The following is a 27,867-nucleotide window of genomic DNA, read 5'->3' as shown; positions in this document are numbered from 1 at the left end:
TATATTGTATTCATAAATTTATAATTTATTTTTCTGTACACATTTTACAAGTTTATAAACATTCACACATGCTTTATTAACACTCATACAGTAATTCATAAAAACTCATCCATGTACTCATATATTAAATAATATTCTTTTTTATAAGTAAAACGTCTATGGCACACATTTAGAAAATCTCCCACTTAATATGCGAGGAAAATAACATTTTTAGAATGACTAAGTTATCACTCACATGGTACTTGGGAAGAATATCTTCCCGATTCATACACTTTCTTATGTTACGACCATAAAAACATGGCACTTTTTCACATAAACAAAATACACACAACTCAATTTCTCTTCACTTGAATCTTTGACTTTGAAATGTAACAAATATTACAAGCATTTATTTTTTACAGCATCTATTTTTTGTTACGTATTTACATCTTTGGTTTGTATAGTATTTATATAAAAAAAATATGCACAATAACATAAATACTGAATGGTAAATCTTGTAATAGATTCAGCATACATAAAAAAAAAATATATCAAAGCGTTGAATATCATAAGAAAGAACTCTAAATTAGCTGTTAATGTACAAAATATGAAAGCAAACAAGAATGGAAATATATTACAACATTTAAGAAGGAACAGATAATAAAAGGTTATTTCACAGCCTAAAATTTATGTTAAGTGTAACAATTTGAAGAAGTTCGAAAATAGTCGTACAAATGTTAAACAACACAGTACTAAACATTTTTACACATCTCAAATCTAGTTCTGAAGATAGAAGAATATCAGCTTTTTACATGCATTTTTAATTATTTCCATTATCTTGAATGAACATACAATATAGCACCTTCGTTTCATCTTGTTTTACTATCATTGTTAGCCAAATTCAAACTTCAATTCTAAGTCATTTTTATTATCTACCTTTAGAAAGATAGGAATACATAACCAACGCCTCATGAAATATACTTTAATATTCAAGTCCATAACATTGACTTAGGTATTTCAAGGCAACTCAACAGGTATTTCTCAACAGAAAAATAAAAACACTTCTTCCTCTTTTTTAAAAAATGAAAATTGCTTATCCATTAACCAGAATTTGGACTCAATATAACATTGCATTGCACTACAATCCTCAGTATTTAGTTTCCCAATTAACATTAAATAATATATTCAGAATTTAGGCAGCTTTTACACTTATAGTTAAAAGTTGTGTTTCTATCCACAAAAATATCTATATTAGGAAATGTCAATGTTGTGATAATTTAATTCTTTCGTGTACATAATATCGAAAAGAGATAAGTACAACATTAAATTTTTTTCCACAGAAGTAAATTCTTTTTGAATGAAACAACTTTTGCCTATAACTGTGCATTTACCGTTTCACAGGATTCAAAATTCTTGCGAAAAATATTTCTTTTTTGCTTCTATAAAAATCCCTGATTTTACCAATGAACAGTAATATGAATTTGTACTTGTTTACCTGCCATAACACTGTATCTATCATGAGATACCTTAATACATACTTTCACACACAACAAAACTAACATTTTTTTTATTTTCCCTGCCCTTTTGCAATTCTTTGAGCTACATATCATTAACAATAGGTCTAAGGTTGACCTTTTTAGAACTTTGGTTTGTTTGAGCTCCTGAGCAACAAGGCAAAGTGAAAAAACCTGACGTTCTAACAAAACGCTTCAAGTAAGCTTATTTTCATTAGCCACGCAATTAAACCTTCTACGTATCTTCATTTCGGAAGACGCCACAGCTATCCACTCATTCCTTGCATTGTCAAACCACGTCAACCCTAAGTCGTACCGTCCGTTTAAATTAACATGTTGACAGTGTGAGAACCACCATCCACCTTCGTAATTAGCTGCACAGTTTGTGTTGCTAATGTCTTTGTCCAAATCAATGGCACTAAACTCCATATTGTTTTGATAGTCGAGAGCGTCACTAGCATTTCCCTGATAACCTCCCACATGTAATCGATAGCCATCTTCCTCGCTTCCAATGGAGAACTCCCTGTATTCAGCGAACCAAGATGCTCCGTAAATGTCGTGAAGATCTATTCGTAACATAGAACAGTTATCTTTGGTTAGCAAATGAAGAGCCTCGTTTCCAATCCAAAATTCACCTGTAATTAGCAAATTTAAAAGGAATAAGTATATTTGTGTTCATTTATGTTTTTAAACCCTTAGAAGTTGAAAAAGCAATTATATTATATCCTTGTGCAAATTAATTGAAACAAATACAGGAAATCTTTTCTTTATTTTGAGTTGAAAAGATTGCCTCATGATTGTGTTGTTTGTTTATTTATGGTTATTACAAAGAAAACACTTTTACTATAATAATTGTCTTGTTTAAAGTAATTTCTACAAGGAAGTATAGACACGTCAGGAGAAACTTATTCATAATATGAAAAAGAGTTAACTAACTAACTTTTTTAGAGATTAACATCCACAATATTATATTGCAAATATGACGTTTCATTGGATATAATTCCGTCCTTTCTTCAGATTATGTTTTCACTTTAGAATTGTAGCTCAAAGAGAAGCCTAGCAAAAAAATAATCTTTCAGTTTGGATCATACGTTAAAAAATAATTTCAAGGAATAAAAATTACTATTTCCATATTTTAAATTGATTCATACTTTTTCTTAATCTCATTCGGTGTAAATTTAAAAGGAATAAAAATTACTATTTCCATATTTTAAAATGATTCATATTTTTTCTTAATTTCATTCGGTGTAAATTTAAAAGGAATAAAAGTTACTATTTCCATATTTTAAAATGATTCATATTTTTTTCTTAATCTCATTCGGTGTAAATTTAAAAGGAATAAAAATTACTATTTCCATATTTTAAAATGATTCATACTTTTTCTTAATCTCATTCGGTGTAAATTTAAAAGGAATAAAAGTTACTATTTCCATATTTTAAAATGATCCATACTTTTTCTTAATCTCATTCGGTGTAAATTTAAAAGGAACCTACTACTAAATTGAAATTCGTAACATCATCAGTCAGTTTCTTTAGATATAAAACGTTCTCTTTTAAAAATTAAAATAACATTACACAGAAACAAAGTCTGAAATATTAAGTGAAAGCCCAACAAAAAATATTAAGTTAAATCTTTGTTTGAAACTAACATATTAAAAGAATTACCACTCATAGCACTGGTAAAAGTGCTTATGGCTGGATAAATTCCTAGTTGCGCTTTATAATACTAATTTGAGGACGAGGAATCCAATGGAACTATTTTTTTAATATATCTGTCACTTTAAAAATTTAAGGTAATCACTTTAAAAAATTACCTTAAAATAGGGATATTTATATTTATATGAATTCCAACTTTGAGGTAATTTTTCTCGTGATCTGATAAAAACAGATATGTTTTAAAATAGTCCATTGGATTCCAAATTCTCAAATTAGTAAAAAAAGCGCAAAGCGCAACTAGGAATGTATCCAGCCATGAGCACTTTTTTGCCATTGGCATGAGCGGTAGGTTTTTTTTATTATTATTTTCTCAATATACGCGTAGAAAAGCCAACAACACGGTACACTTTATAATTTTTCACCCGTTTGAATTAGCCGGAATTCTGTACAATCAGGTGTACGTATGTTATTATTATTCTACCACTTATGAATTTCCGACAATTTTCTTTGAACATATCGGTGATTAACTTTAGAGATGCCACACTGCACATTAATGGCTGCAAAAATTAATACTGCATTAATTGGAATATTTTCTTACCAGCAGGAGATCCAAATCCAGTCTTGTACTCGCTCCACTTTCTATTAAAATTGACATGTCCATTTGTTCTCCTTTGAACGATTGTCCATCCTCCCGCTCCAGACTCTTGATCACAAGATGCAAGAAGTGGATCATGCTCACTTAATGCCAGAAGATGAACGCCACTCTTACCGTTAACAGCCGTGCAATCTACAAACAATAAAAAATAGAGTTTTAGGTAACTATCTTCAGTGTCATAGAACAATCTCACATTTACCCTTTAAAAAATGAAAACTGCCATTAGATATCCACAGCTAAGGTATTTTAGGCATAAAAACTCACACCAAAGCAAAACATTTATTACCGCTATCAAAATGGAATAAATACAAATTTGAAAAATTAATATATTTTCTCGATCGCAATAAATTTGTGGTTGCTGTTTTAGACCTCCACACTTCCAATGGAAAAATAAAAATATTTAATTTAGCGCCCCATGGTATTATTCTTTAGGCTAGAGGAGGCGCATGATTACTGAAAGTACATAATCATGAAAATACTATTACTAGAAGTATTACTAAAAGTACATAACTGATGAAATAAAAATATGGGAGGAAATGGTAGAATCTCGACAAAACCTACGCACACAACTTGTAAAAATTGAATAAGGAAAATAAAAACTGAGAAATGGGGATTTAGGATTTAGATTTCTGGGCTTTCGGCATCTAAGGCTATTTAGCTCGTTACGATTTGAGGGATGACGTCCCTCGGCGGAAAGGGAAGGAAGAAAGGAAGCGGCCTGGGACCTATAAGATAGGTACTACCCCGGCATTTGCCTGGTGTGAATGAGGAAAACACAGGAAAACCTCATTCCTTCAGTGTGGCTGGCCTGAAAAAGCATTTTACACTTTTTCGACTGAGTGGCCCCACCGGGAATCGAACCCGAGACCGCTCGCACCGAAGGCGAGAGTGTTAACGACTACGCTACGCGGGGCCACAAACTGAGAAATAAAATAGTATACTAATGTGTCTCTTTTCAGTTAAGATGTAAATGAAGTTTTGTATTATATTATAAGAAAAATAGTAGCGGTAACATAAGTGTATACGCATTGTATTAAGATAGTTAATAACGCACTTAGAAAGGTAGCTCTATTATGGAAATATGAACTTCCAATTGTTCTCTCAATAAAATAAGTGAGTACCGTACTAACTCAATGAAGTAATTAATATACCAAAAACCTGTTAAATTAAATGTATTTTCAATATGAAGAAAGAAATATTGTGTAAATATAGTTACCTATCTCACAGGTAACTATATTGTCACACAATATTTCTTTCTTCATATTGGAAAGTAGAATAATGGAACATAGTGTAACAACAAGAAAATATCCAGATGAAATTTCAATTATATCTGGCTACTTTACACTACACATTTAGTAATAATATCTTGCAATCAATTGTTAACTAAAATGCTACTACTACTATACTACTGTCAACAGTTTAAGTTTTCGTCAAAAAGTATAAAATTCAGGTGCCTTCTTGACTTATTAAGTTTACTAAGTAGGAAAAAAAATAATAAAACAACAAAATATGCATGGGCGGTGATTAGGGGGGCAAGAGGGGGCAGTTGCCCCCCACTTTTTTGAAGTGACCACTTAACTCTTTTAAATTATATTATCTATTTTTCGGTGATAGGCTAGAATTTTCATTATTCGATTTAAAAAAGTACCAAAAAAGTTTTTACTTGTTTTTTCTGAAGCCTGGAGGCATTGTAGAACATGTTACATATGCTTTCAGGCCTTTCTGCGTCGAGACGTAGTGTGATGACGTCATAACTAAAAAATATTTTTATGACTTTTTTATTACTTTTTGCAGGGTTTACTTTTGCACCTAAAATATTGAAATTTTGCACACACATTCAGTGCACCCCTTAATATTTTCCAGATTATTTTCAGATTTCTGCGATAAAACAGTGGGGTCCAGAGGGGCAAAAAAGTACAAAGAAGGAATATTTTTTAAACAAATAATCCATTTTTTCATGATTTTCCCACCTCAGGTATATAATGGAGACATGTGAGTGGTACCGTTTGAAAGTATGTTCTATTCTGAAGGGAATGATGTACGAACAATGATCATAGTATAAATACGGATGTCTCAGGAAAATTTTATATTACATACGGGTCATCTGGAGCATTGTTGGAATGTTCTTAGCTCATTGGTAAACATTTTCCCGCACTTAGTTTTCAAGATAGAAGCTTGAATTTTTTTATATACATTTAGTACACCAATTCGTATTATTCAGTTGATTTTGAGATCTGTGCGTTAACAAAGGGGGTCCAGGGGGAATCAAAGTATGAAAAAATCCAGATTTTCCTCAAACTTTCCCGCCTTAGCGACATGATAGGAAAACGTAAATGAAACCGTTTGAAAGGTTGTTCTATTCTGAAGAGAATGAGGTACTAACCATGATCCTAGGATAGATAGGGATGATGCTGTAGCTGATTGACTGAAATTCAATAATTTACCTTTAAAAAGCCATAATTTAAAATGGTTAATGTATATACGGTGTAGTTGCATTTGGAAATGTAAAGATTTTGCATATATTACTGGTTCATAGAAAAAATGGTACCATATAATATTTGTCGTTGCGTAAGAGTGTATTGGTTATTTGTCTTCCCGTGGAGTTAAGAACAGCTACAGGAATTGCGTTTTAATTGCAATTCAAAGGAATTAATATTACAATTGCGTCGTAGCATATGCATGTCATTTTCTAAGAGTAATAACATACATTTAATGGCAAGTGTGGAGTTAAAAATGTAAGTTGTTTATTAATCCCCAGTTTCAATATAACTTCTACAAAACAAGCCTTATTATTCATTAGTATGATTAATAATATCCTTTCTATTTATTTGTTTTACAAATGTTATTAAATAATCTGATCACACAATTTTCCAGACAGAATTTTAACATGTTCATGAGCAAGGAATTATGAGCAATTAAGTAAATTACTCTTGTCAATTTACTTAATTAAATATGAAACACGATATACGGTATTTTAACTGAAAAATATAGTATCCTATTAGTTATACAACCTTTCGTCAAACAAAGTGTTAGAAACAATGAGAAACAGTAACATTGATATACACATATTCAGATCATATCTTGCCCCCTCACTTTTAACGTCCAATCGCCGCCACTGAAAATATGTAATACATACCTTTTGGCAATCGATGGAGAACGTTATCGTAAGTGTTTCTGATGTGTTTAAGTTCTTGTAGCAATTGCGGCAAAGAGCTCAACTCATTTGTTGTAATCTCCTTGGATTCTACTTCTGATTGACTCAATTTCTCACTGTTAACTGCTCTTTCTTGCTTTTCAGTAGTGGACGGTAGCTGACTAATGGACAATAACGTCTCTTGTTGTTCATCCTAAAACAAACACATAACAAGAATACATTTAAAATGTGGAAAAGATCTACATAGGTTTATAATACTATTTCAAAATCATCAGTAAACATAATTGTGTTTTCACAGTATATGCTTTAGTGGTTTATATCTACATAATCTTAGATAGATCTTAGATTGACAGTTTCTCACTTTTTTATATCTTAAAATAATTTATCTAGATAGTAAGGAGGGAACTACCCTAACTTTCTTTAGCAATTAAATCAAAAGTATTTCAACCATTAAAAAGTAATCAAAGAAGTAAAGCAAAATAATCTCTATTAAGTTGTTTATTCCAGGTCCAACAGACCGTAATAAGTGAAGAACCAGAACCCAAACAAGAAGAAAAATCTGATGCAGACATTGACTGTCTAGACAAATATTATCTCTGAATTAACTCAAGAGAAACAAGAGTTTTCCAACCGTAGATTGGCTGGTTAAGTCCTATGTCGGTTATTCAGAAGGTCCTATATTCTTTCAAAGCAAAACATTTTAAGTAAATTGAAAATTAAACGATTCGAAAGCAGATATTTTTTTCTTCTTTCCTAGTCTGCAAAATACCCCCATATCTTTTGCTCGTCTATGAATATCAAAAGATGGGAAACCATGTTTCATAACACTTGAAGGTCTCAGTAAACATAAGAGATCAATATAGTACATGAAGTTAGGGTGCATTATGAATTAAAATACATATTAATTAAAACAGATTATTATCATTTATATTATAAACACATTCGAAGAGCTTAGAATACAAGGGATGTAAGTGCAGTCTTAATCAAAATTGAATTTATTTTTAAGAAATATATACAAGCATTGTTATTTTCTAATTAAAATATTTCTATTTTCACTTAGTACAAACACTTTGTCTCTTGTACGAGATGTGTTTTATTAAGGGATTAGGAAGTAGATTTCTGAGTTCTTGGCATCTATGGCCATGTTAATTTGTCACGTATGAAAGACGACGTCCCTCGGCGATCACACTACCCGGGAAATTGGGGAAGAAAGGAGGTGGCCTGGGACCATTATAGTAGGTACCATTCTGGCACTTGCCTGGTGTGAATGAGGAGAATCCAGGAAAACCTCATTCAGGATACCTGGCCTGAAAAAGCGTTTACACCTTTTCGATCTAGTGTCCCCACTGGAAATAGAACCCGGGACCGCTCGCACCAAAGATGAAAGCATTAACGACTATGTGTGTGTTGGATTAAGTACGAATAAATAAATAAATAAAAATAAAAAAAAAAATAAATTGAAAACTTGTATGATTTAGAATTACTGATAAATTTTGAGTTAAATTATCGATAAAGTTTATGTGTTTCCGCAATACATGATTTGTCACTTATATTCCTTTGTGCTATAAGCCTCGTCTTGTACACAAAGAAACTCTTCATTAAACTTCAAAATAAAACTGAGATGTCAAAAGCAAAAATATATGCAAGGAACAATTTGATCAAAATTGAGGTAAATACACTAATTGGAATTATAAGTGACGTAAACAGTATTTTGGCAACATAATTCAATGAAACGTTCCATCAGAATATCATAGAGATTTACAAAACTTTAAAAGCCACTTTGCTCAAAGTAGAAAAAAACTGCATTTCTAGCACTTTGCTAATGACTCCTCCTCTCTTTTATGCTTATACGAATACTTACTTGTTTCTTACTTATGGCATCCACATTGGATGTTACTTGTTCCATGTTGAACTTAAGCTTGGAGATCTCTTGTTGTAAATTGGGTAAATTTTCGTCTATTTTGCTCTCAATTGCTTCAATGGCTTCCAGTAGATGAAGGCTGGAAAGGTGTAATTTATCCACGTCTGCAGTTCTCTGAGTGATATTAAGAATGGACTCAGAAAATTTCTCGTTCTTCCTTTCTAAGTGTAGTAACCTTCTATCCATCTCTCTCAATATAGACTCATCTTCAACGGCAGGAGAGAAAGTTTGTTCCTCAGAAATTTCGTTCATTTTCTTATCCAGCTGATGAACTCTCTTCTCCAAATTTCTATAGCCTTTCCATAGAACTGCCTCCTGTTCTTCAACATTTTGGATTTCTTCCAATATTCTTCCATGACGTAATTTCCGCTCACCATAAGTTCGAACGGTACGCTCTGAAATAAGGAAAACAATATTTCTAATTATTAAAATAAAATTGGAAGTGGTAATATGGTATTACAGTACTCTACATGAAATACAACATTCACTTTGCGTAATAACAAAATAGTGAAAGCCTATGGAATGTAAAAGCGAAATAAAATGACAATTTTTGAGTCCGAACTAAGGATCAATTAATTATAAAGGCAAAGTATGGAAATGAATTATATTGTAATTGGTGTGATAATAAAATAAAAGCAAGTGAAAGTATCGTTCAAAAACCTCACAGATATCGTTTACTCTATGTACAAGAATTTTAGGAATAATCGCCCCCCCCCAAAAAAAATGGATCAAAAGATTGCAACCTTGGCCAATAATTAGTTTTTGGATCAGGGCCACAACATTTTTGAACGGCTCCATAAATCGAGTTTTCCTATTTTCTACGGAATAAGCAAATCATACTGAGTTCAGTGATAGTTTGGTTTTGACTACACTATATGTAATTCTCCAGATATAAAGCCTACAAGAAAATTTTTGATTGAAATATATTGGATCTTTTGATCCAAAAACAAAACTCACAGGTCCTGATACACTGTACTCCAATATAAACCTTCTATCATTAACTTGTTCGTTTGTTTTTGGAATTTTGATTTCTTGAGGCCATATGAGACATGGATTTACAGCTTAAACGTGGGAATTCGGACACATGAGCTCCCATCGAGAATCAAACCTGGGTCATCTACACCGAAAGCGGTAACCTTATAATGCTTCCAAAGATAGACGATAATAGAATTGCCAAAGTAGTATGGAATACGATATAGAAATGAATCATAATAAAACGGTTCATAGACTGTGGAATGTATGATGATGAAAAATTACAGTGAATTGATCAAAAATAGATTGGAGAGAATACAACAGTATATACTACGGATAAAAATAATTAATATATATATATATATATATATATATATATATATATATATATATATATATATATATATATATATATATATATATATATATATATATATATAAATATATATATATATATATATATATATATTATATATATATATATATATATATAAATATAATATATATATATATATATATATATATATATATATATATATATATATATATATATATATATATATATATATATATATATATATATATATATATATATATATATATATATATATATATATATATATATATATATATATATTTAAATGGTGTAGTATGCAATACAGGAAGTAGTTACTAAGAAGCCAAAAGGGACAAAATTTAGTAAAATGTATAATGCAAAATAAAGAAGTCGAAGTAATATGATATACAATACAACAAATCAACATAATAGAACAGCTATTGACTACAAAACGGAATGAAAATAAATTAACAAAGACACTCAACGAATATGATATATGAGTTCAAGGAACTTACTAATTCTATTGGAATTATTATCCTGATAAAAGCTGCAGCAATGATTAAGCAAGTAAAAAAAAATTAAATAAATAAATAAAAAATAACGAGTTGAAGAAACAAACATTTGGATATGAAAATAGATGAATCATGTTCTATTCCATACGATTTAACATTAGGAAATAGAAACCAGAGAGTGTTACTTAAATATAATGTATTTTTACACGCGGTGAGAAATAATCGAAGAATAAAGAACATTATATTTCAAAAGAAATGAAATTATGTACTATGGACACTTACTGAAGTATTCGTAGTTAATGTACAATTTCATACCTAGATGAATTATAATTTACAACTTGCAATATCCTTTGTTACAGATCATTACTTGCAAGGCGAGCAAACTAAAGTACGATTTAAAAAAAAAGTATCTTAAAGAGTTCACCTTCCACTAAGAAAACAATCATGAATGTATATTATTAAATTAACCATTAAAGGGTGGAGATGCACAGGCGAGGCGAGAACACTTTTCTGCTGACCAGTGATGAATAAATCACACTACGGGTATTCAGGATTCTTGGATGATCCCATTTGTGTGTTTTCATTTCATCCTACGCATTTCTTGTGAAACATTTGCCTCTATTTGCGTAGTATTTAGCAGATTGATGCTCTCTTCTTCTTGAACTTTTTGACAAGTCAAGAACAACTCCCATTTAACCAATCAATCCTTTCGTCTCTCGATTCCATAAATTTCTCTCAAGATCAATATAATATGATAACTAACTTTTTATCGAATACTACCATATATGGGGCATGCACTTCTCATCTTGTTTATAGACGAAAGTGGTCACTCCATATTTAAGAAGCTCCACATTCAATCGTTTAATATAAAAGCAAATAATATTTAATGGCTTTGATCCTTTTTAAGTATGAAACAGTATCTCATCCGCTGTAATTCTAATTGAGATGGTTTCTTTATCTTGTATATACTTATAGAATTCAAAGAATATCATGAAAGTACTGACAACACATATTTTGTTTCATTTTGGAGTTTGGTATTACGTTACTGTTATAATCTTTGAATAAATTTCATTATATTTTATTATTTGTTTTGAAAGTTGCACATCTCACTTCATTAACTTATTTTAACACATTATAAATCCATTTACGTCATCAACACTGAAAAAATCAAACCCAAGATTCTGCTATTATAATATTGATATTATTAATAGAAATATAAACTACAATACGAACTAACTCTTACCTTTCTTTGGAGAATCCTCATCTCCATCCCTCTTATGCTGAGATTCCTGTAATTAAACGATACAAAACATCAATTATAAAATTGTTGACTAATGTTTCTTTTTTCTTAAAATTGTTGTTGTTGTCGAAGGAAAAACTAGTAACTAAAAGATTACTATCGGAATAACGAAACTAATTAAACAAAGATGTTTTATTCAGATAATTAAGACAAAAATATGTATTTAAGCATTACTGTCTTTACTATTTGTGAAAGTAATTAGTCATACTTTAATAAAGTATCCAATTTATTCAATTTTCAATATAATTTGTAAGTAATATTTCCAAACTTAGGTTACATCGTTTGAATTTCTATCAATTGGAGAAAATAGAATGACATGATATTTATTGTTAATAAAAGATAACAGCATATCTGATGTTTCATATATTAATATTCAAAGTAACGCAACAAGAAAGGTGAATATCAAAAGCTAGAACGACAGGAAAAAATAAAGAGGCATTAAATTATTGCTTATTGACACGTAATTTGACACCCGTCAATTATTAGCTATGATAATGGAAGATCAAAAAGTACGCACGATAAACTGTAACTCGAAAACCACTGGCCCCTTTTGGATTATAGTATTTTCTAGATACTTTATTACTATGAACTCCAACTTTTGATACTATTGTTTTTTTATTCATTATTTTGAATATTTGTTTTAACTCTACAACAACTTCTGGAGAACCGTCGTCGACAACGTATTTCAAATAAGAAAGCAAAATTGCGTAAATGCAACTAAAGGTCAAAAGATAAGGAATAGCTTTCCCAACTAAGGTAATTTCTGATGTTTATACGTATGCTTATGGAATAATAAAAAGACTTTTGAAAGGTAAACACATCATCACCAACTAACTCACCTTCTGGAATTTCATGGCCACTTTCCACTTTGATTTGGCTGCCTTCAACTGTAATAGAAGGAAAAATAAAAGCACGTTAATACTTGTTATGGACTACGAAATGGTAAAGAAACACAGAAAGAAATTAAAAAAAAAGTGAATCTGGTTTAATTTCGAAACTGTATACTATGCTAAATGCGTTCAAATGGGACATGTTTTTTTGCTCTTTCTCACTGGCCAAAAAACTAACAAACCTCATATTACGTCCTCCAACGCGGTTGAATCAAGGTCAAGTACTACGTACTAGAACGTGTGGTTGTCGCCGGGAGAAAGAAATGAAATGCAAAAGCTACCTGTCTAGTATAACAACCCGTCTACCACTTCATAATACAGTAACTCGAGATTAAACGCTGGAACAAGTTAGACGAAAAAGAATTCCAAAAAAGAGAGATAAAAGAAGAAAAAGAGGAACGGACTTACTACTACCAACTATTACTACTATTAGTCTGATTGTACACCAGCCGGCTCATTTCAAAATCAAAGCAGATTTTTAGGCAGATTCGCTTTTCTTTTCTTTTTCGTGATATTTCGATGAGTGCATCAACCCGGACGGTCATTTGCACCCGGCCTCTTTCTTAAAACTTGAACCACTGCATTTCAAAACGTCAGCTTGCATATAAAAATTTGGACTTCGCACTTACATGTATATATATATATATATATATATATATATATATATATATATATATATATATATATATATATATATATATATATATATACACTTTAAGATTTTTCTTTTTACTATATTTATATGTAGGCTACATTTGTCTCAAATCGTTTTCTTTGCTGAATTCTATTTGTAAGAGATAGTTAAAAAGTGGTTTTGGTGTTAATCTAAGGTACATCCTCCACATTCGTCTGAACCGACTATGAGTATTAATAAACATCTTGCTTACAATGCAGAAATTCCAAAAAACGATTAAGTAACGAATGTGATATATTTTAACAGAAAGTTATGTAAAAGATTTTTTTCTACAATGTAAGCTTTGTTCTATTTTTAAAAAATAATAACTCTTGCAGTGTACTTATGTTAAAGTGAAAATTAAATCTTGGAGTCGAACAAATAATAAAAGTGAATGACTATGGAGAATTGGTGGAACAAGAAATTGGGAAGAAACAGGACAATCTCTAGAAAACTCACGTACATGACGCTGTCCATCACCAAACTCACATGGACTGGGATTGGACCTGGGACCTCTCGCAGTAGAGGTGAACGTGTATGGGAAGATATTTTACAATTAGTAGTTACCTAAAGATTAGGGTAAGTGACTTAAACTTAGGTCTAAGTTGTATAGATAATGTCTTTGACGTAACGTAAGAAAACCGGTTCAACATCACTGCTACCGGATTGTGGTGATAATCATATGTTCTCGTTATACTGGTAATATTGAAACAGAAGGAAAATAAATCGCTGTCACATTACAACATACCTATTGCATATGCTATATATATAGTTACGAAGTATAGCCAATTTCTTTTTTAAAAAATAAAAATAAAAAATAGTAAACGTAATGCGTATTTTCCTTTTTTTAAAAAAATAATAAAGCAAACAACGAAAGCAACGATTACGTTGTAGATTAAGTACAGTTTCGTGTCGAACTGAAGCTCTGTAATTTTCGTAATAATAGTCTCTCAACCTTCAAACATAATTGGTCACCATTGCACGAGTTTCCATTTCTTGTGTTTTTTTGTATTCGGAAATGGTAAAACAAATCACTCACAAGTGCTAAAAACATGCAGGTGTGTTTCTTCTTATATTCTCATTACACAAAAATATTAGGCGTAAATAGTACTTTAAAAAAAAATAAACAAAAGACTGTTCTAATGAGGATAATTTTATTTAACATATTCACAACTGACTTTCAAAGTTATGTAATAGAGAGGATGATTAAGTTGTATTGAGTCTTGAGAATTTGAATGTGCCTCTTACCTAGGAGATGCCGTGTTTCCACCACCGGTTATATTTGATACACAGATTACTTCTACTGACTACTGCCCAGCATCGACGTTTCCATTGCAGGAGACTGCATTGCAACTGGACCATGATTATTGTATTCCACTCCTTTTTGCAGGCTTTCCACAGAGCAAGAGACGGCGCGGATTCGACGATAGGACAGACGCCGCTCGAGGAGTCCAAAAGCACAATAGTTTATTAGATTTGGCATTTGGACTCTTGACAAGGATATCAGAGAAGGGACTTGCCGAAATTCTAGTTTTCTGATCCATACGACAATAGATTCAGTGATGTTTTCCCCGTCTGGCTGGATGCTTTGTCTTGGTGCAGTTTAAGCTGGTTGCTGTCTTGTCCGTACAACGCTGGGAATTCATGCTGGTACTGTACATTCCAGTCGGGACATGAGTCTGGTTGTACCCAGCATTGATTTTGACTTTTTGCTCCATCTTTGAGAGACGGAGTTAGTCCCTTATGAGAAACCGGTTACAATCACAAGCCTTTTTGGGAAATTCTCTCTGTATGAAATGGCACGAACTTTACCACAGTCTGTGAAGTCAATATAAATAACGAAGAGCAAGACATTTATCCTGTCCTGTTGTGTAAGCCTGTATATCAACATGTCATGTGGATTACATACAGACAAGGCGTTCCGGAACATGTTAAATCCATCAAATTTCCACTACAATAAACGTGCATAACTTGTGACCCCCTGGTCCCCCGAGCCGAAAATTAAAAAAAACTGCCTCGTACGCGATTAGATTTGGTGAACATCTATCTGTGTATAGTCACGACCATTAATAAATGGAGGCTGAAGCCATTATTTCTTATAGCTCCAACCTCAATTTATTAATGTTCGTGACTGTACAACATTTGGTGATTCCTTTTTATGCGAAAAGCTGATGACACACACATTATTTTGTTATTATTAAAAATGTGTAAGTCGTTTGGTAAAGAAACGCGCTACTACAATAATTGAATACCCTTGTGATTTTCATACACAATATACTTATTTCTGAATAATAATAATAATAATAATAATAATAATGAACACCAAAAGACGAAACTAACCTCGGCAGCTAAATCCTCGTGTCGCCTCGCAAGGTCTTTTCCCATCTCAGAGACTTCAGCTATAGCTCTATGCTGTTCGGCTTTCATCTGTTCTAAATCCTTGCGGAAACTTGCCACATCGGATCGTAGCAAAGCAACTTCTGATTCCACACGCTGTCGTTGTTGGAGTTCAGCGGACACGTTCTGTGTGGAGGCCACTTCACTCATTTCATGACGCAACTCTCGAACGGCTTCCTGTAGCCACCCAAGGGTTAAATGGTCATTTCGCTGCTGAGTGGATGGAGCTTGTACTGAATTTCTGTAAATAAAGTAAATAAATAAACTATTGGTTACTTTATGTTATTAATTTTTACTCACGAGGCGAGAAATTTCTCTTCTTAAGTTTCCTGCCGAGAATGAGACAAAAAGACGATAACGAGACATTTTTCAAAATCGAGACGAAACGAGAAACTTCAAGAGCCTCGTGAGCAACACTAATTTACCCAAATCTTAGATCTAAAACATTATGTTAGTGTTATTTATAGATTCATAGTATAAAATCTATAAATTGATAAAATGATTTCACGAACACCAAGAAGAGTATTTATTCACCTTTAAAGATATGCAAGTGATTACACTGCAATAATAAATATAGTTTAAATGCTGTTATATCACACCCTTCGTGGACCTCTCGTTTCGCGGAAGGATTCCCATAACTTACAGATGAAAAATCGAGGTGAATCGAATTCAAAAGCTCCCGGCGTGCAAAGCTGTGGAACATATCCTTTGTTGTCGAGTCGAGTGTATTCCTGATCTAGCCTGGTTACCAAATATAGCGATCTTTATAGTTCCTAGGTGATGGGCTACTTGCCCACCGAATTTCGTTGAGATTCGACCAGTGGTTACCGTTAAATAAAATACCATATACAAAACGAGCCGAGCCTGTCCCTGGATGAGCCCAACCAAAAAATATAACAAGTTTTATTCCTAGACCATGGTCTATTTGTCCATCAAATTTAGTTCAGATCCTACCGGAAAATAATGTACCATATTCAAGGCTAACCAAGCCAAGCCGAGTCTGTCCCTGGACAAGTCCGGCTACCAAATGTAGCGATCGCGTTAGACCAGGGCGAAAAATTTCCGGTTACCACTGGCGACTAGAAATTTAAAGCTGGCGACCAGTGTCCAGTAGAAATGATTTCTTCTTAAACTCACAGGGCTGCGCAGTTTCTGTTTCGCACGAAAATAATTGTTACTGAGTGAGAGGAAACACGGAATGTGATGTCTTCACAACGTTCTCATCCCATTCTTTATCGAAATTGTTTGCCTCCTGGATTCCTGCCTTACGAGATTCCCAAATTTGCTTCCATTGTCACATTTTGTGCAGGTTTACCGTGAGTACCGGTACTGCTTCATGTGAGAGAGGCTTCAGCAGTTTCAACAGAGTTAAGACTGCCTACAGGAATTCACTGAAGACTGACACATTGGATGATTTGCTGACAATTTTCATCATGCTCTTCACGTAAGGACTTTGATCCGAAAACTGCAATCGACAACTGGTACTTCAGTACAGAAAGAAAGCGTTACACCAACTCAAAATTCATTATCCTGAATCTAATTTGTCTGTTTTTGAAATGTTATGCCCTGATGTAATATCTTTCTTTGTCCAACCAAAGGCCATGGGGGGGGGTACCTCTTATAATTTGTACGTGAGAGATACTGGCGACCATCATTTTTGGATTGGCGAGTGCGTCTGACTGAAATTTTGCGCCCTGCCTTAGACAATAGGCTACTTGCCCAACGAATTTCGTTCAGTTCCAGCAAGCAGTTACCGAGAAATAAAATACAACATGCAAGGCGAGTTGAGCCGAGCTGACCCACCAAATATAAATCTGATCTAAGTACCCTCCCCACACACATATATACACTTAGAGTGATTGCGTGCATACATTTTGTACCTAATTTTACAAAATGAGGCGAGAAAAGCTTTCCGAGTTGAGTTGATTTTAGTTTAGCGTCCCGTTGAGTAGCAAGGCTATATGAGGCATGGACCAACAGCTTAACTACATGAGCTCCCGCCGCAAATTAAATCCGGGTTTCTCACGCAAAAGGCGCGCATCCACATAGCCCCGAAGGAGCTCGAAAAGCTTTTCAAGAGTCGAGATTAGGCGAGAAAATCTTATTTCTCTTCTCGTAGGCAACACGAGATAGAGGCGGATCTAGGGGGTCAATCGCCCCGATCGCCCCCTTCCCAGAAGAGGAAACTTTTTTTTATTTTATATATAAATAAAACCCATCCCCGAGTTTGACGCTCTTAAAAGTAGCTCTAAGTACCAGTATTACACCCCCCCCCCCTGAAGTCCGTCCTAGATCCGCACCTGACACGAGAGCTTTTATTTTCAAATTACGAAAGGAGAAAGCGTACCCTTTATAAATAGCTGCCACCAAATGCTACCACTTGTATCACTTCATATTAAATAGTAAATCCATGACGCTGCATAGTCACTCGCAGACAGACGGTTGGGATTACGTATTATTTGGACAATATATCAACCCCATCAGTTTTTATACCTAAATTTCTCCATCAAAATTTGCTAGTTCTTTATACAAATAACTCTCCAATTATCTCATGATGGAATGAGAACTCCGAAAAATCTGTGCTTCGACGGGAATAGAACTCAGATTATGTCAATCAAATTTATATAATGCTGACTGTTCGGAACGTAAACAATACTAGGAATGCGCACGAGACAAGATTTGTGGCTGTCTCGTCTCGAAAATGTGCTGCAAAAGTGATGTCTCGACTCGGAAAATGTATATTTTACTATTGGAAGAGCCGTGTCTCGACTCGAATTTTGTCAGGAAAATCCTGTCTCGACTCGTCCCGTGCGCATCCCTAAACAATACTACAATGGAATGCAAATTGTTGAATGGTTTATTAATTAAACAAAGCATAACCCGAAATTATTACAGTAAATACTATCTAATTTTTTAAATGTTTAAAACATACTGACGGAATACTTGATTTGAATTTTTGTAATCTAAAAGATTAACAATTACATTTCAAAATAAAACAATCTTCCATTAATAAAAAAATAAATAACATAATGATATCTCCTTTCCAATATAAACAATATTTTACTCACAGGAGCAAGTTAAAGTAATTTGTATAAAGTATTAAACTTTTAAATGAGACCAACAATAATCAATTGGAAATTTTACAAGAAGTGGAATGATGATGTAGTTAGTTACGCTAATTTAATTGAAAGCTCTACTGTAGGTTTAGTTTTAATAAATAACCACAACATTTTATGTACGGAAATTCCAGATACGGTCCATTAAGCTTTATTTTTTAACCATTAAGAGTGGGAAGATGGAAAGAAGTTCTTTCTGGGACAAAGTCATTCAGGGTCTACATATCAAAGGAACTGTCCTAGCATTTACATGGTGGGACTGGGTGGAAGAGCCTTGAGAACTCTGTGAAGACATTCAGTACAGGATTCGAACCTAGGATCGTCTGTCTGCTAAGCGGGATCACTAATTGCTCATTCTGTACACATTCTTTTAATATTATTTATACTTGAAATTGGTATCCTTTCTTATTTCAAATTCTTGAACGCAAGTTTATATAGTAACCTTCTGTAACCAAATAAGACATGTGTTCCTATATAGATCTTATGCACCCCCCCCCCCAACAAAAAATAGTTCTGTCAAATGGGTTGCATAGGAATCAGGGATTTATTCATTAGTAAAAGCAATTTGAACATGCAGAAGTGCAGTAGAATCTCTATAATTGACAACTTTCAACTTTAATCACGTATATATGCATCGCAATATCTCGTTAGTTATTAGTTGTTAACCTAGGGTCATATCCGGTATTATTCCCATTTACTCTTACCTAAAACACAACCAAAAACTTCATATCAGTCTTCAGAGAAAGGAAACAAGTTACTAACTCAATTATCAGTCTAGATATGCTTACAAGCACGACTGAAAGTGTTTACATGAAACCGCAAGCACGCTTTAGTAATTTTACGTGTATCCATTTACTTTACTTCCCATTTTAAAACAGGTGCACACATCCGGGGGGAAAGGGCTACTGGAAATAATTGCCCCATGCGTTCCTAGTAAGAAGAACGATAATTAATGGGAGCTGATGGAAATCAACTACACGTTGAAAATTTTTACAAAGAAATCTAAGCAATTATTTTCGAGGTTGTGACCGCAGTTGAATTAATAAGCTTTAGAAGCCTGTTGTTGAAGATATTTGCCAAGACATAACAACACAAGATTTGCAGATTTTAAATTATCTCAGTTTGCAATAACTGGAAAACGGATAAGATCAGCCTATTATTTTGGGTATCAGGGGTGCTCACAAGGGGGACTATGACGCAGGTGCTCACAAGGGGGAATATGACGCAAACTGCGTCATTGAAATATTTGGGGGGGTTAAAAATCTATATAAATAGTATATGTTTGAGAGGGTGTAAAAATTAATCGAAAAGATTTTTTTTTCCATGGAAGAACACCTATGGATAGACAATTGGGGGGGTGCGTCATGGTCATAAGGGGGTGGGCACCACTGTTGGGTATAATAATAGAAAATATTAAAAGCTTCTTCTTCACGTCTGGAGTGGCAGCTGCATTAATATTTGTTTCTTTGTGCTATATTTTGTTTAATTTCTATTATGCGCTGTTTTTGTATATGAACAAAACATTTTTGTTTAAAATATTATATATGAACCACTTTCGGTCTAGTGATGTCAACTGGCTCGGTTTGAGACCTGAGCTACTGGCTCAGCTCGAGCTCCGGCTCGGTTCAACTGAGCCAACAGCTTGAGCCGGCTCGGCTCAGGTGAGTCATCAGCTCGGTTCGGCTTGGCTGGGATGAGCCACCGCCTCGAGCCGGCTAGATTGCGATGAGCCATCCGCTCGCTTCAACTCGGCTCAAGTGAGCCATTGTCCCGAGCGGCTTGATTGAGATCAATCATCGGCTCGGCTCGGCTCGGTTCGGTGGTGACTGAGCCGTGAGCCAAGCCGTTGACAACACTATTTCTGTCACCGTAATCTCGTGGGCCTTTCACGTTATTACGATTTGTAACGATTAATTTAACTACAAAATTTCCAGTGTCTAACTTTGAACTGCGCTTTGCATTGAATTTAGAAACTCATTAAACATATAACAAAATTATAAATGCAACCAAAGAAGTTACACAAAATCACTCAATCACTCTATATGTGGGAGAATACTTGACTGATAAATGGATGAGACATGGTCAAATTATGATGCCCCGGTCTTCTATAATTTTCTTCTTCTAAGAAAAAAAAAGAGGAACAAATTGTGGTTGTTTATTGAAGTTAATTTATCTTTATGACACCAAGGCTATATGAAACGTGGACCTATAGTTTAAGATGAAATCCGAACCAATAATGCATTTGTATTTCAATGCGCTTCAACCGGATATCGAATCCAGGATTCCGTGCAACAAAAATGTGCGCGCTAGCCTCTAGATCAGCGGGCAGAACTAATTTGATTTGTTGTAAGCGCAAGAAACTTGGAATGTATAGGAATGTAGTAAAAAAGATAGACCCTAACTGGGAAATACAAATTAGTGATAGAACATGAATCGTATTATTAATCAATAATTTATTATTATTTAATGTCAAGTAATACGTTAGTCCTAATGTCGCTGTAGATTACAAATGGTTATGTGGAAAAGTATTTAGTATCGAATATGGCAAGGAATAAATTCTTTTGGATCAAACTTCCTTTGATTTTGATTTTTTTTTTCAAAAAGGTTTCCCTGCTCTGCGCTCTTTCCATTTCAACGATCCGCATTCACCGGATCGCAATTAAAGATAACAATAAAACTCTTCGCGTGACATCGCAAAGAAATTGACTGACCACACCCATCATTCGGTAAGTATATATGCACAGCCATATAGCCTATGGCATACATTATAAATTAAAAGAAAGTCGTCTCATGAACTGAGTGAAGATAGCTAAAAAAAACCATTGAAGATTATTTACTTTACATTTCAAATACCTTTGGAAGTATTCCATGCCTTTTACCGCATTAAGGTAATGTTTATCTGCTGATATAGTACTACTTTTCTTTCTAATTAAAGAACTACGCTGATCGATTTGTATGAAGAAAGGGTTGGGATTTGGTCCTGCTTGACTTTTTTTCAGTGCTGAATCACCGTTCCAACCTAACAATATTAATGAAAATTTTAAAGCATGATTTACGCATGAAAATCTCAAAGCATAATACACGCATCAGACATTAATCTTCCAATTCTTTTCGGTTTGTTGAACTTCCTTTTTCAGTATCGGGGCTATGCCAAAGGTGGACGTAATGTTTCACGTTGATTCTGCACTACCATAATGCGTTTAATGTTCTCCCACCAGGAATCAAAGCCGGGTACGTGTACCAAAGGCGCACGTGCTTTAGTCACAAAACCAGCAGGCAGGGCCCACCTCTTTTCGCTTATGGTCTCGTAAACAATCGGGGGGGGGGGCGAAGTGGTTCAGTGGTAGAGCTCTTATCTCTGGTAAGTGGGGTCCCTGGTTAGATCTGTGGACAACATCGTATCCGTGGGTTTTACTCATTATTACCTACCCGGTCTACCCGCTAAAGCCGCCACTGGTATCGGAATATCAACGGGACGGGGCATACTTGCCAATGAATACCCTGTGGAAATTCATTATGTCCCGGAAACGAGATTTTTGTAGGAAATTTCCGGGCACCTTGCAAGATTCTTACAGGACAACTTTTGGGCACCTCAATATAGTCCCATGACAGGTATATTCCATTAAAATCCACAGGAAGTTCCCTACAGTTACTACTGTGAAATCATATCCCATTGAGATCCAAGGAAATCGAATGGATGTTTCCATTATTCTTAAAGTTACTACTGTGATAAGCACATCCTATTGAAATCCAAGGGAGGTCCCGTGGATATTTCTATTATCCCTGAAGTTACTACTGTGACAGACACATTCCATTGAAATCCAAGGGAAATTAAGTGGATATTTGCGGGAAATCCCGTCGATTTGTCCATTATCATTAAAGTTTCTACTACGAACTCCAGTGTTCCTATACATATATAAGACCTATGGAATGTTCCAAGAACGTCCTGTGGACATTTGTTATGTGGGGAAAATTCAGTACACTATAAGCCACATAACATGAGATACAGAACCTGCATATATAAATATATATATATATATATATATATATTTTTTTTTTTTTTTTTTTTTTACGTCAGATCGTTCTGCAACTGAGAGCAATTATCTTTCTCTGTTCGTAACAAGTAGATTACGAGTTTGATTTTCAATACTAGCCATTCTGACAATTTTTTGGACAAATTTTTTTCAATGACAGGAGCCAACGAGAGGAGAAGAATGATTAAAATTCTGATATTTTTCTTTTCTCACTGTATACACAAATGAATATCATAGACAACTCCTCATCCCAGATAATATTGAGTTAGGATACGGTGGATAATTTCCATACTAAGTCCTCAAATAGCATGGGCGTCTCTGGCGGGAAGAGGAGGACGCGTCCTCCTCCAATATTTTGAAGTACAAAATATTCAATATTTTATTCTAAATTAATTTAATAACGACAGAATAACATATAAATAATAATAATTATATTTATTTGGAATATAATATACAGGCTATGAAAAGATTATAACAGAGTTCTTCATATACCTTAGGGGATCCATGAAGGTAAGCAGAAAGGTAGCAAATGGAATCGAAGATAATAAACAGGTTGGGCTAGGTAGTATCCTTTAAATAACTTTTTTGATGTCCCGCAGATTTTACATGCCAGAGATGCCAGTGTCAAATAGATTATCTTTATTCTATATTCTATTATCCTCTGTGAAGATTGTCGCTCCGTAACACTACAGGAATTCGGAGATATATTAATTGACATGTACACTCATGTCCAAAATGATTGTCGCACATCTATAACTGTCTTCTTGTAAGAATATAATTTGATAATGATTTTGCAGGATACTTTTAATACTGTTACTATGTGTATAATCGAGAAATGTATATTTGTGGTAAATTTTATAGGAAAAGAATTATAAATACGAAAATTAGAATAAGCAAAAGAAAATGTTGCTAAATGAATAAGAAAGTTTTATTTTCGTTTTATTGTTCTTATTTACTGTTCTTTTGACATGAAATTTGCCACATACATGTCTTTGCCGATTATACAGATACTAACATCATAAGAACTACCGGGCGAATTCGTTATCAAATTATATTCCTACAACAGTATATTTATAGACATGCGACAATAATTTTGGACATGAATGTACAAGCGACTACCTGTGTAATGAGTCCAAAATTACACAATCCCTGTAAGCGTGGTACTTCTAATCTCAATTCTGAACCAGTCCATTTGTCAAACATCATTTTGAACCACAAGGGAAAGAAACCGGCCCGTCTACCCCTGCATAACTAAGTTAGTGCCCCACCTAGCTACGTTAGTGTAAGTAGGATAGACTGCCTCCGGGCAGAACACTCAGACATTGCCCTATTTGTTTTAAATATAAACATTATTGCTGCTAAAGATAAGCCCTTACACTTGCCAAGCTGTTTTCACAGATTTAGCCCTCATTAATTAGATATATTCATTATCTTGTATTAATGGAAACGTCCAATCTCTCAACATGTCTTGTATTCCATCGTGGCCAATATGTATGCTTTCTGTGAACATGATCCCAAGTTCGATTACCGTTTGGAGGTACTTGCTTCGGGTACAAGCCCTCGTAATTATTGCGGGTGATGTTTGGAATCCCTTTAAATAGTAAATTTTGTCTTATATACTTCGGTGCTGAAACTACAATGAACCAAAAATCTTAAAGTGTCTTAGTTCGGAGGTAAGAGTAAAGCCAAGTTTCTATTAAGTGTTGGGCGTTCAATTATTTGTATTTAGAGTCTTAATATTCGTTTTCAGCACTAAGGAGATAATGGCATGTGAATCTATAATCCGAATCATATGCACTCCCATCGAAAATCATTATTGTTTTTAGCTAATATAATATTTCATCTTTTCGTTTCATTAGTTTATTTTACAGCAGTGGCTCTAAAAGTTTTAGAAAGCTTTGATATTACAAGCGTCTGCTACATTGTATCTGTTTATTTATACCATTCGCAACATAAATACAACAAACTCCCGATATATTCGTGCTAATTACAGGACCAAACAGCACGAGAAACGAACAACACGGATAATCCCGAAATGTTATGGATTTGCTACAGTGATGATTTACCGTAAGAAAATTATGAACATATAAGTGATTATATCACTGTACAGCTGGGTTTCGTTTGTTGTCGGGTATGACACGCGTGCGAGTCAGTTCACACATACCCGATTTTTTCAATCTTTCGAACACCTTCACCGAAGTAATAATAATAATAATAATAATAATAATAATAATAATAATAATAATAATAATAATAATAATAATAATATTAATATAACTCACACGAATAACCAGGAAACCAGATACTCCGCGCACGAATAATCAAGAATTTGCAGAAAGTTCTTAATATATGATTGTAGTTTTTCAGCTATTGTCGCATTGTGCTCCTCCTATGGTGAAATGAAATGAAAGTTCTAGTTCAACGTGTCACAAGCATGTCCTTTAAGGTAAGGGATATGACTAATGAAAGTGGAAAAACCCAGAAAACACACGGACACGATGTGGCACCACAAACTCACACGCTGGGATCGAACTAGGGACTCTTTGGACCACAAATGAGCGCTCTACCACTCAGCACCGTGCCCTTTTTCCATCCACTCCTATTATCAAGAGTTCATTGGATTACTTTTCACAACGAAATACAAATCTTGAAACATTAGGTAGGAGAGAAAAGAGTAGAGAGAAATTAGTAAGAAAAAAAAAAAGTTCAAACATCAATCAAGAAGAAATTATATTCTCAAGGGCATGATAGGGAAAGAGTAGTGAAAGGAAAACAAGAGAAAGGTAAATTTGAAGCATCATAAAACAAAACATGATAAACGATACAAACATAAGGAACTCGTATATGAAAACACTTTGATTCTCCGTAATATGTGACGGTAAATTTTCATTTATTTCAAGTTTTAGTCAAGTGAATTAGTAATTAATCTATATTAATATATATTCAGATATAAACATGTAAATGTATTAAAATGCGGTATTTATGCTTTTTTTAATGAATCAAACTTGATTCATCAACAAACTTACCAATTGTGGTGGAAATTTGATATTTTCAATTTTAATAGACAAATAGACCCTATATGAAAATACTTAATCAAGTGGATATACTCCAGTCCCTGTGTAGATTGTTCTAATTTTTATACGTATGTTACATAGCCACTGGATTCTGAATTGCGATCTGCGGCCACGATTACATTATGATAAAGTATGAAGTTTTCTTTTTAATAATTGCAAATGCAACATCACAGACCTGGCTAAGCGGTTAGCGCACGAGCCTTTGGCGTGGGAGACCCGCGCCCGATTCCTGGAGGAACTCATGTGATTCGGATCCAACGCTAAACTGTACGTCCACGTCTCATATAGTCTCACTGCCGAACGGGACACTAAAATCAAAACACATCACAGATCTGTTAGACAAATATTTTTTTGTGTGTGCGGATGAGTATGCGGTAGAGAGAGATTATGCATCCAAATTTATAAACTATTAATCTGCCTCTATTTTATATGCTCATCATCCATAGGCACAAATATTCAAGTTAATCAAATTTAATGCAAAATGTGTATACCACAGAGTAATGAATAATATTCATTATTCTATGGTAAAAGTTGGCCAAAAAATTGCACTTATACGAATTTTGTTATTGTCTTTTAGTTCCCTCATTGTCCCCTTTCTATCAGTGGGATATATTTATTAGTGTTATTTAATTTGCAATTAATATTATAAAGGGTTGATTTGGATAAAGTCCAGGGGCGTCATTTGCGGCTTCATGGGGGTATTTTAATCCATAATATACCAATGAAAACCCAGAACAACTACACTTAGTTTTACCCCCCTCCCCAAAGCAAAATCTGAAATGACGCTGATGATAAAGCCTTATGTAACAAACTTCAAATTTTACAGAATGTTTTTTTTTTCTTTTATAGGATAAAATAATGTCATTTTGTTCTACAGATTCTGTAATTTAGATTTTTCTTGCCCTCACATACTTGTCTTAATTCCTAATATAGGACATACTGTAATACACAACACAAAAACTTTAAAAAATAAAATAAAATAAAAAAAGCGTAAAATTTCTAATTTGTTAATGAACTCTTATCCAGATCAAACCTTCATTATCTTAAGAACAGAAAAATGTGAATAAGAATTGTGATATGACTTTTTGCTACTATCATATAATACGTAAAATTGACTGGAAGTTTGAGTTAAATGTTTATTGCAGTACGAAGCTTTATGCGTTCATAATTATTTTGAGTTTAAAGTATAACATACCGTAAAGTCTCCACTTCACTTCGAAGTTCCACAAAATTTTGATGTGATATTGATGCTTTTTGAAGCGCTTTTTGCAAGGAGTCCAAAAGTTTAGCGTCTTGAGCGCGCTGTTCTGTCAATTGTTGTAATTGTTCCTGCAGTGCACTAACTGTTGCAGTAAGATCAATTGTTGCACTCCTAGCAGTGTAGCTAGTCGCGAAAACAAACAACACCAACACTGTAACCACACACATTGTTCTCGCTTGCACTCACGTAACTTCCCCAAAGAAGACTGGCTTTAGATTTTCAGCAACTCCAGTATCTATACTCCGATAGATGGATAGGCTCTTTTACGCATGCGCACTAGAAGCAGGTGTTCCGAAATAATTTCAGGGACAAGCAGGTGTAAGACGATTCCTAGCTACTTTCTTAATTGTCGCTGTAGGGCTTCATCTCTCCTGGACGGCATAGCTCGTGCCAGACGCGCGCCCATCATGGACCTACACAGC

General features: G+C 33.9%; 1 protein-coding gene across 1 annotated transcript; it reads right to left on the bottom strand.

The window, feature by feature from the left end:
• On the bottom strand, positions 1-27,867 carry LOC145690231 (protein scabrous-like). The gene is made up of 8 exons (XM_081764919.1): positions 27,380-27,867; positions 15,904-16,201; positions 12,840-12,887; positions 11,944-11,989; positions 8,820-9,274; positions 6,941-7,151; positions 3,748-3,936; positions 1-2,128 (listed from the first exon to the last, which is right to left on the bottom strand). The coding sequence occupies exons 1-8, from the start codon at positions 27,610-27,612 to the stop codon at positions 1,689-1,691; spliced, it is 1,920 nt and encodes a 639-aa protein (XP_081621045.1). The 5' UTR covers positions 27,613-27,867; the 3' UTR covers positions 1-1,688.

The sequence above is a fragment of the Thermobia domestica genome, chromosome 7 (assembly GCF_964235325.1).
Source record: "Thermobia domestica chromosome 7, izTheDome1.hap1.1, whole genome shotgun sequence".
NCBI classification, from domain to species: Eukaryota; Metazoa; Arthropoda; class Insecta; order Zygentoma; family Lepismatidae; genus Thermobia; species Thermobia domestica.
The sequence above is the reverse complement of the archived record's forward strand: the minus strand, read 5'-3'. Positions and strand labels throughout refer to the sequence as shown.

What these genes read in the sequence shown, in the direction of transcription:
- LOC145690231 (XM_081764919.1), bottom strand. Translation starts at nt 27,612, where the DNA reads ATGTGTGTGGTTACAGTGTTGGTGTTGTTTGTTTTCGCGACTAGCTAC. An exon ending in TGGCCATGAAATTCCAGAAG is followed by an intron (nt 11,990 to 12,839) that starts GTGAGTTAGTTG and finishes GTTTAATTACAG; the next exon opens with GAATCTCAGCATAAGAGGGA. An exon ending in TGAGGATTCTCCAAAGAAAG is followed by an intron (nt 9,275 to 11,943) that starts GTAAGAGTTAGT and finishes TCCTTATTTCAG; the next exon opens with AGCGTACCGTTCGAACTTAT.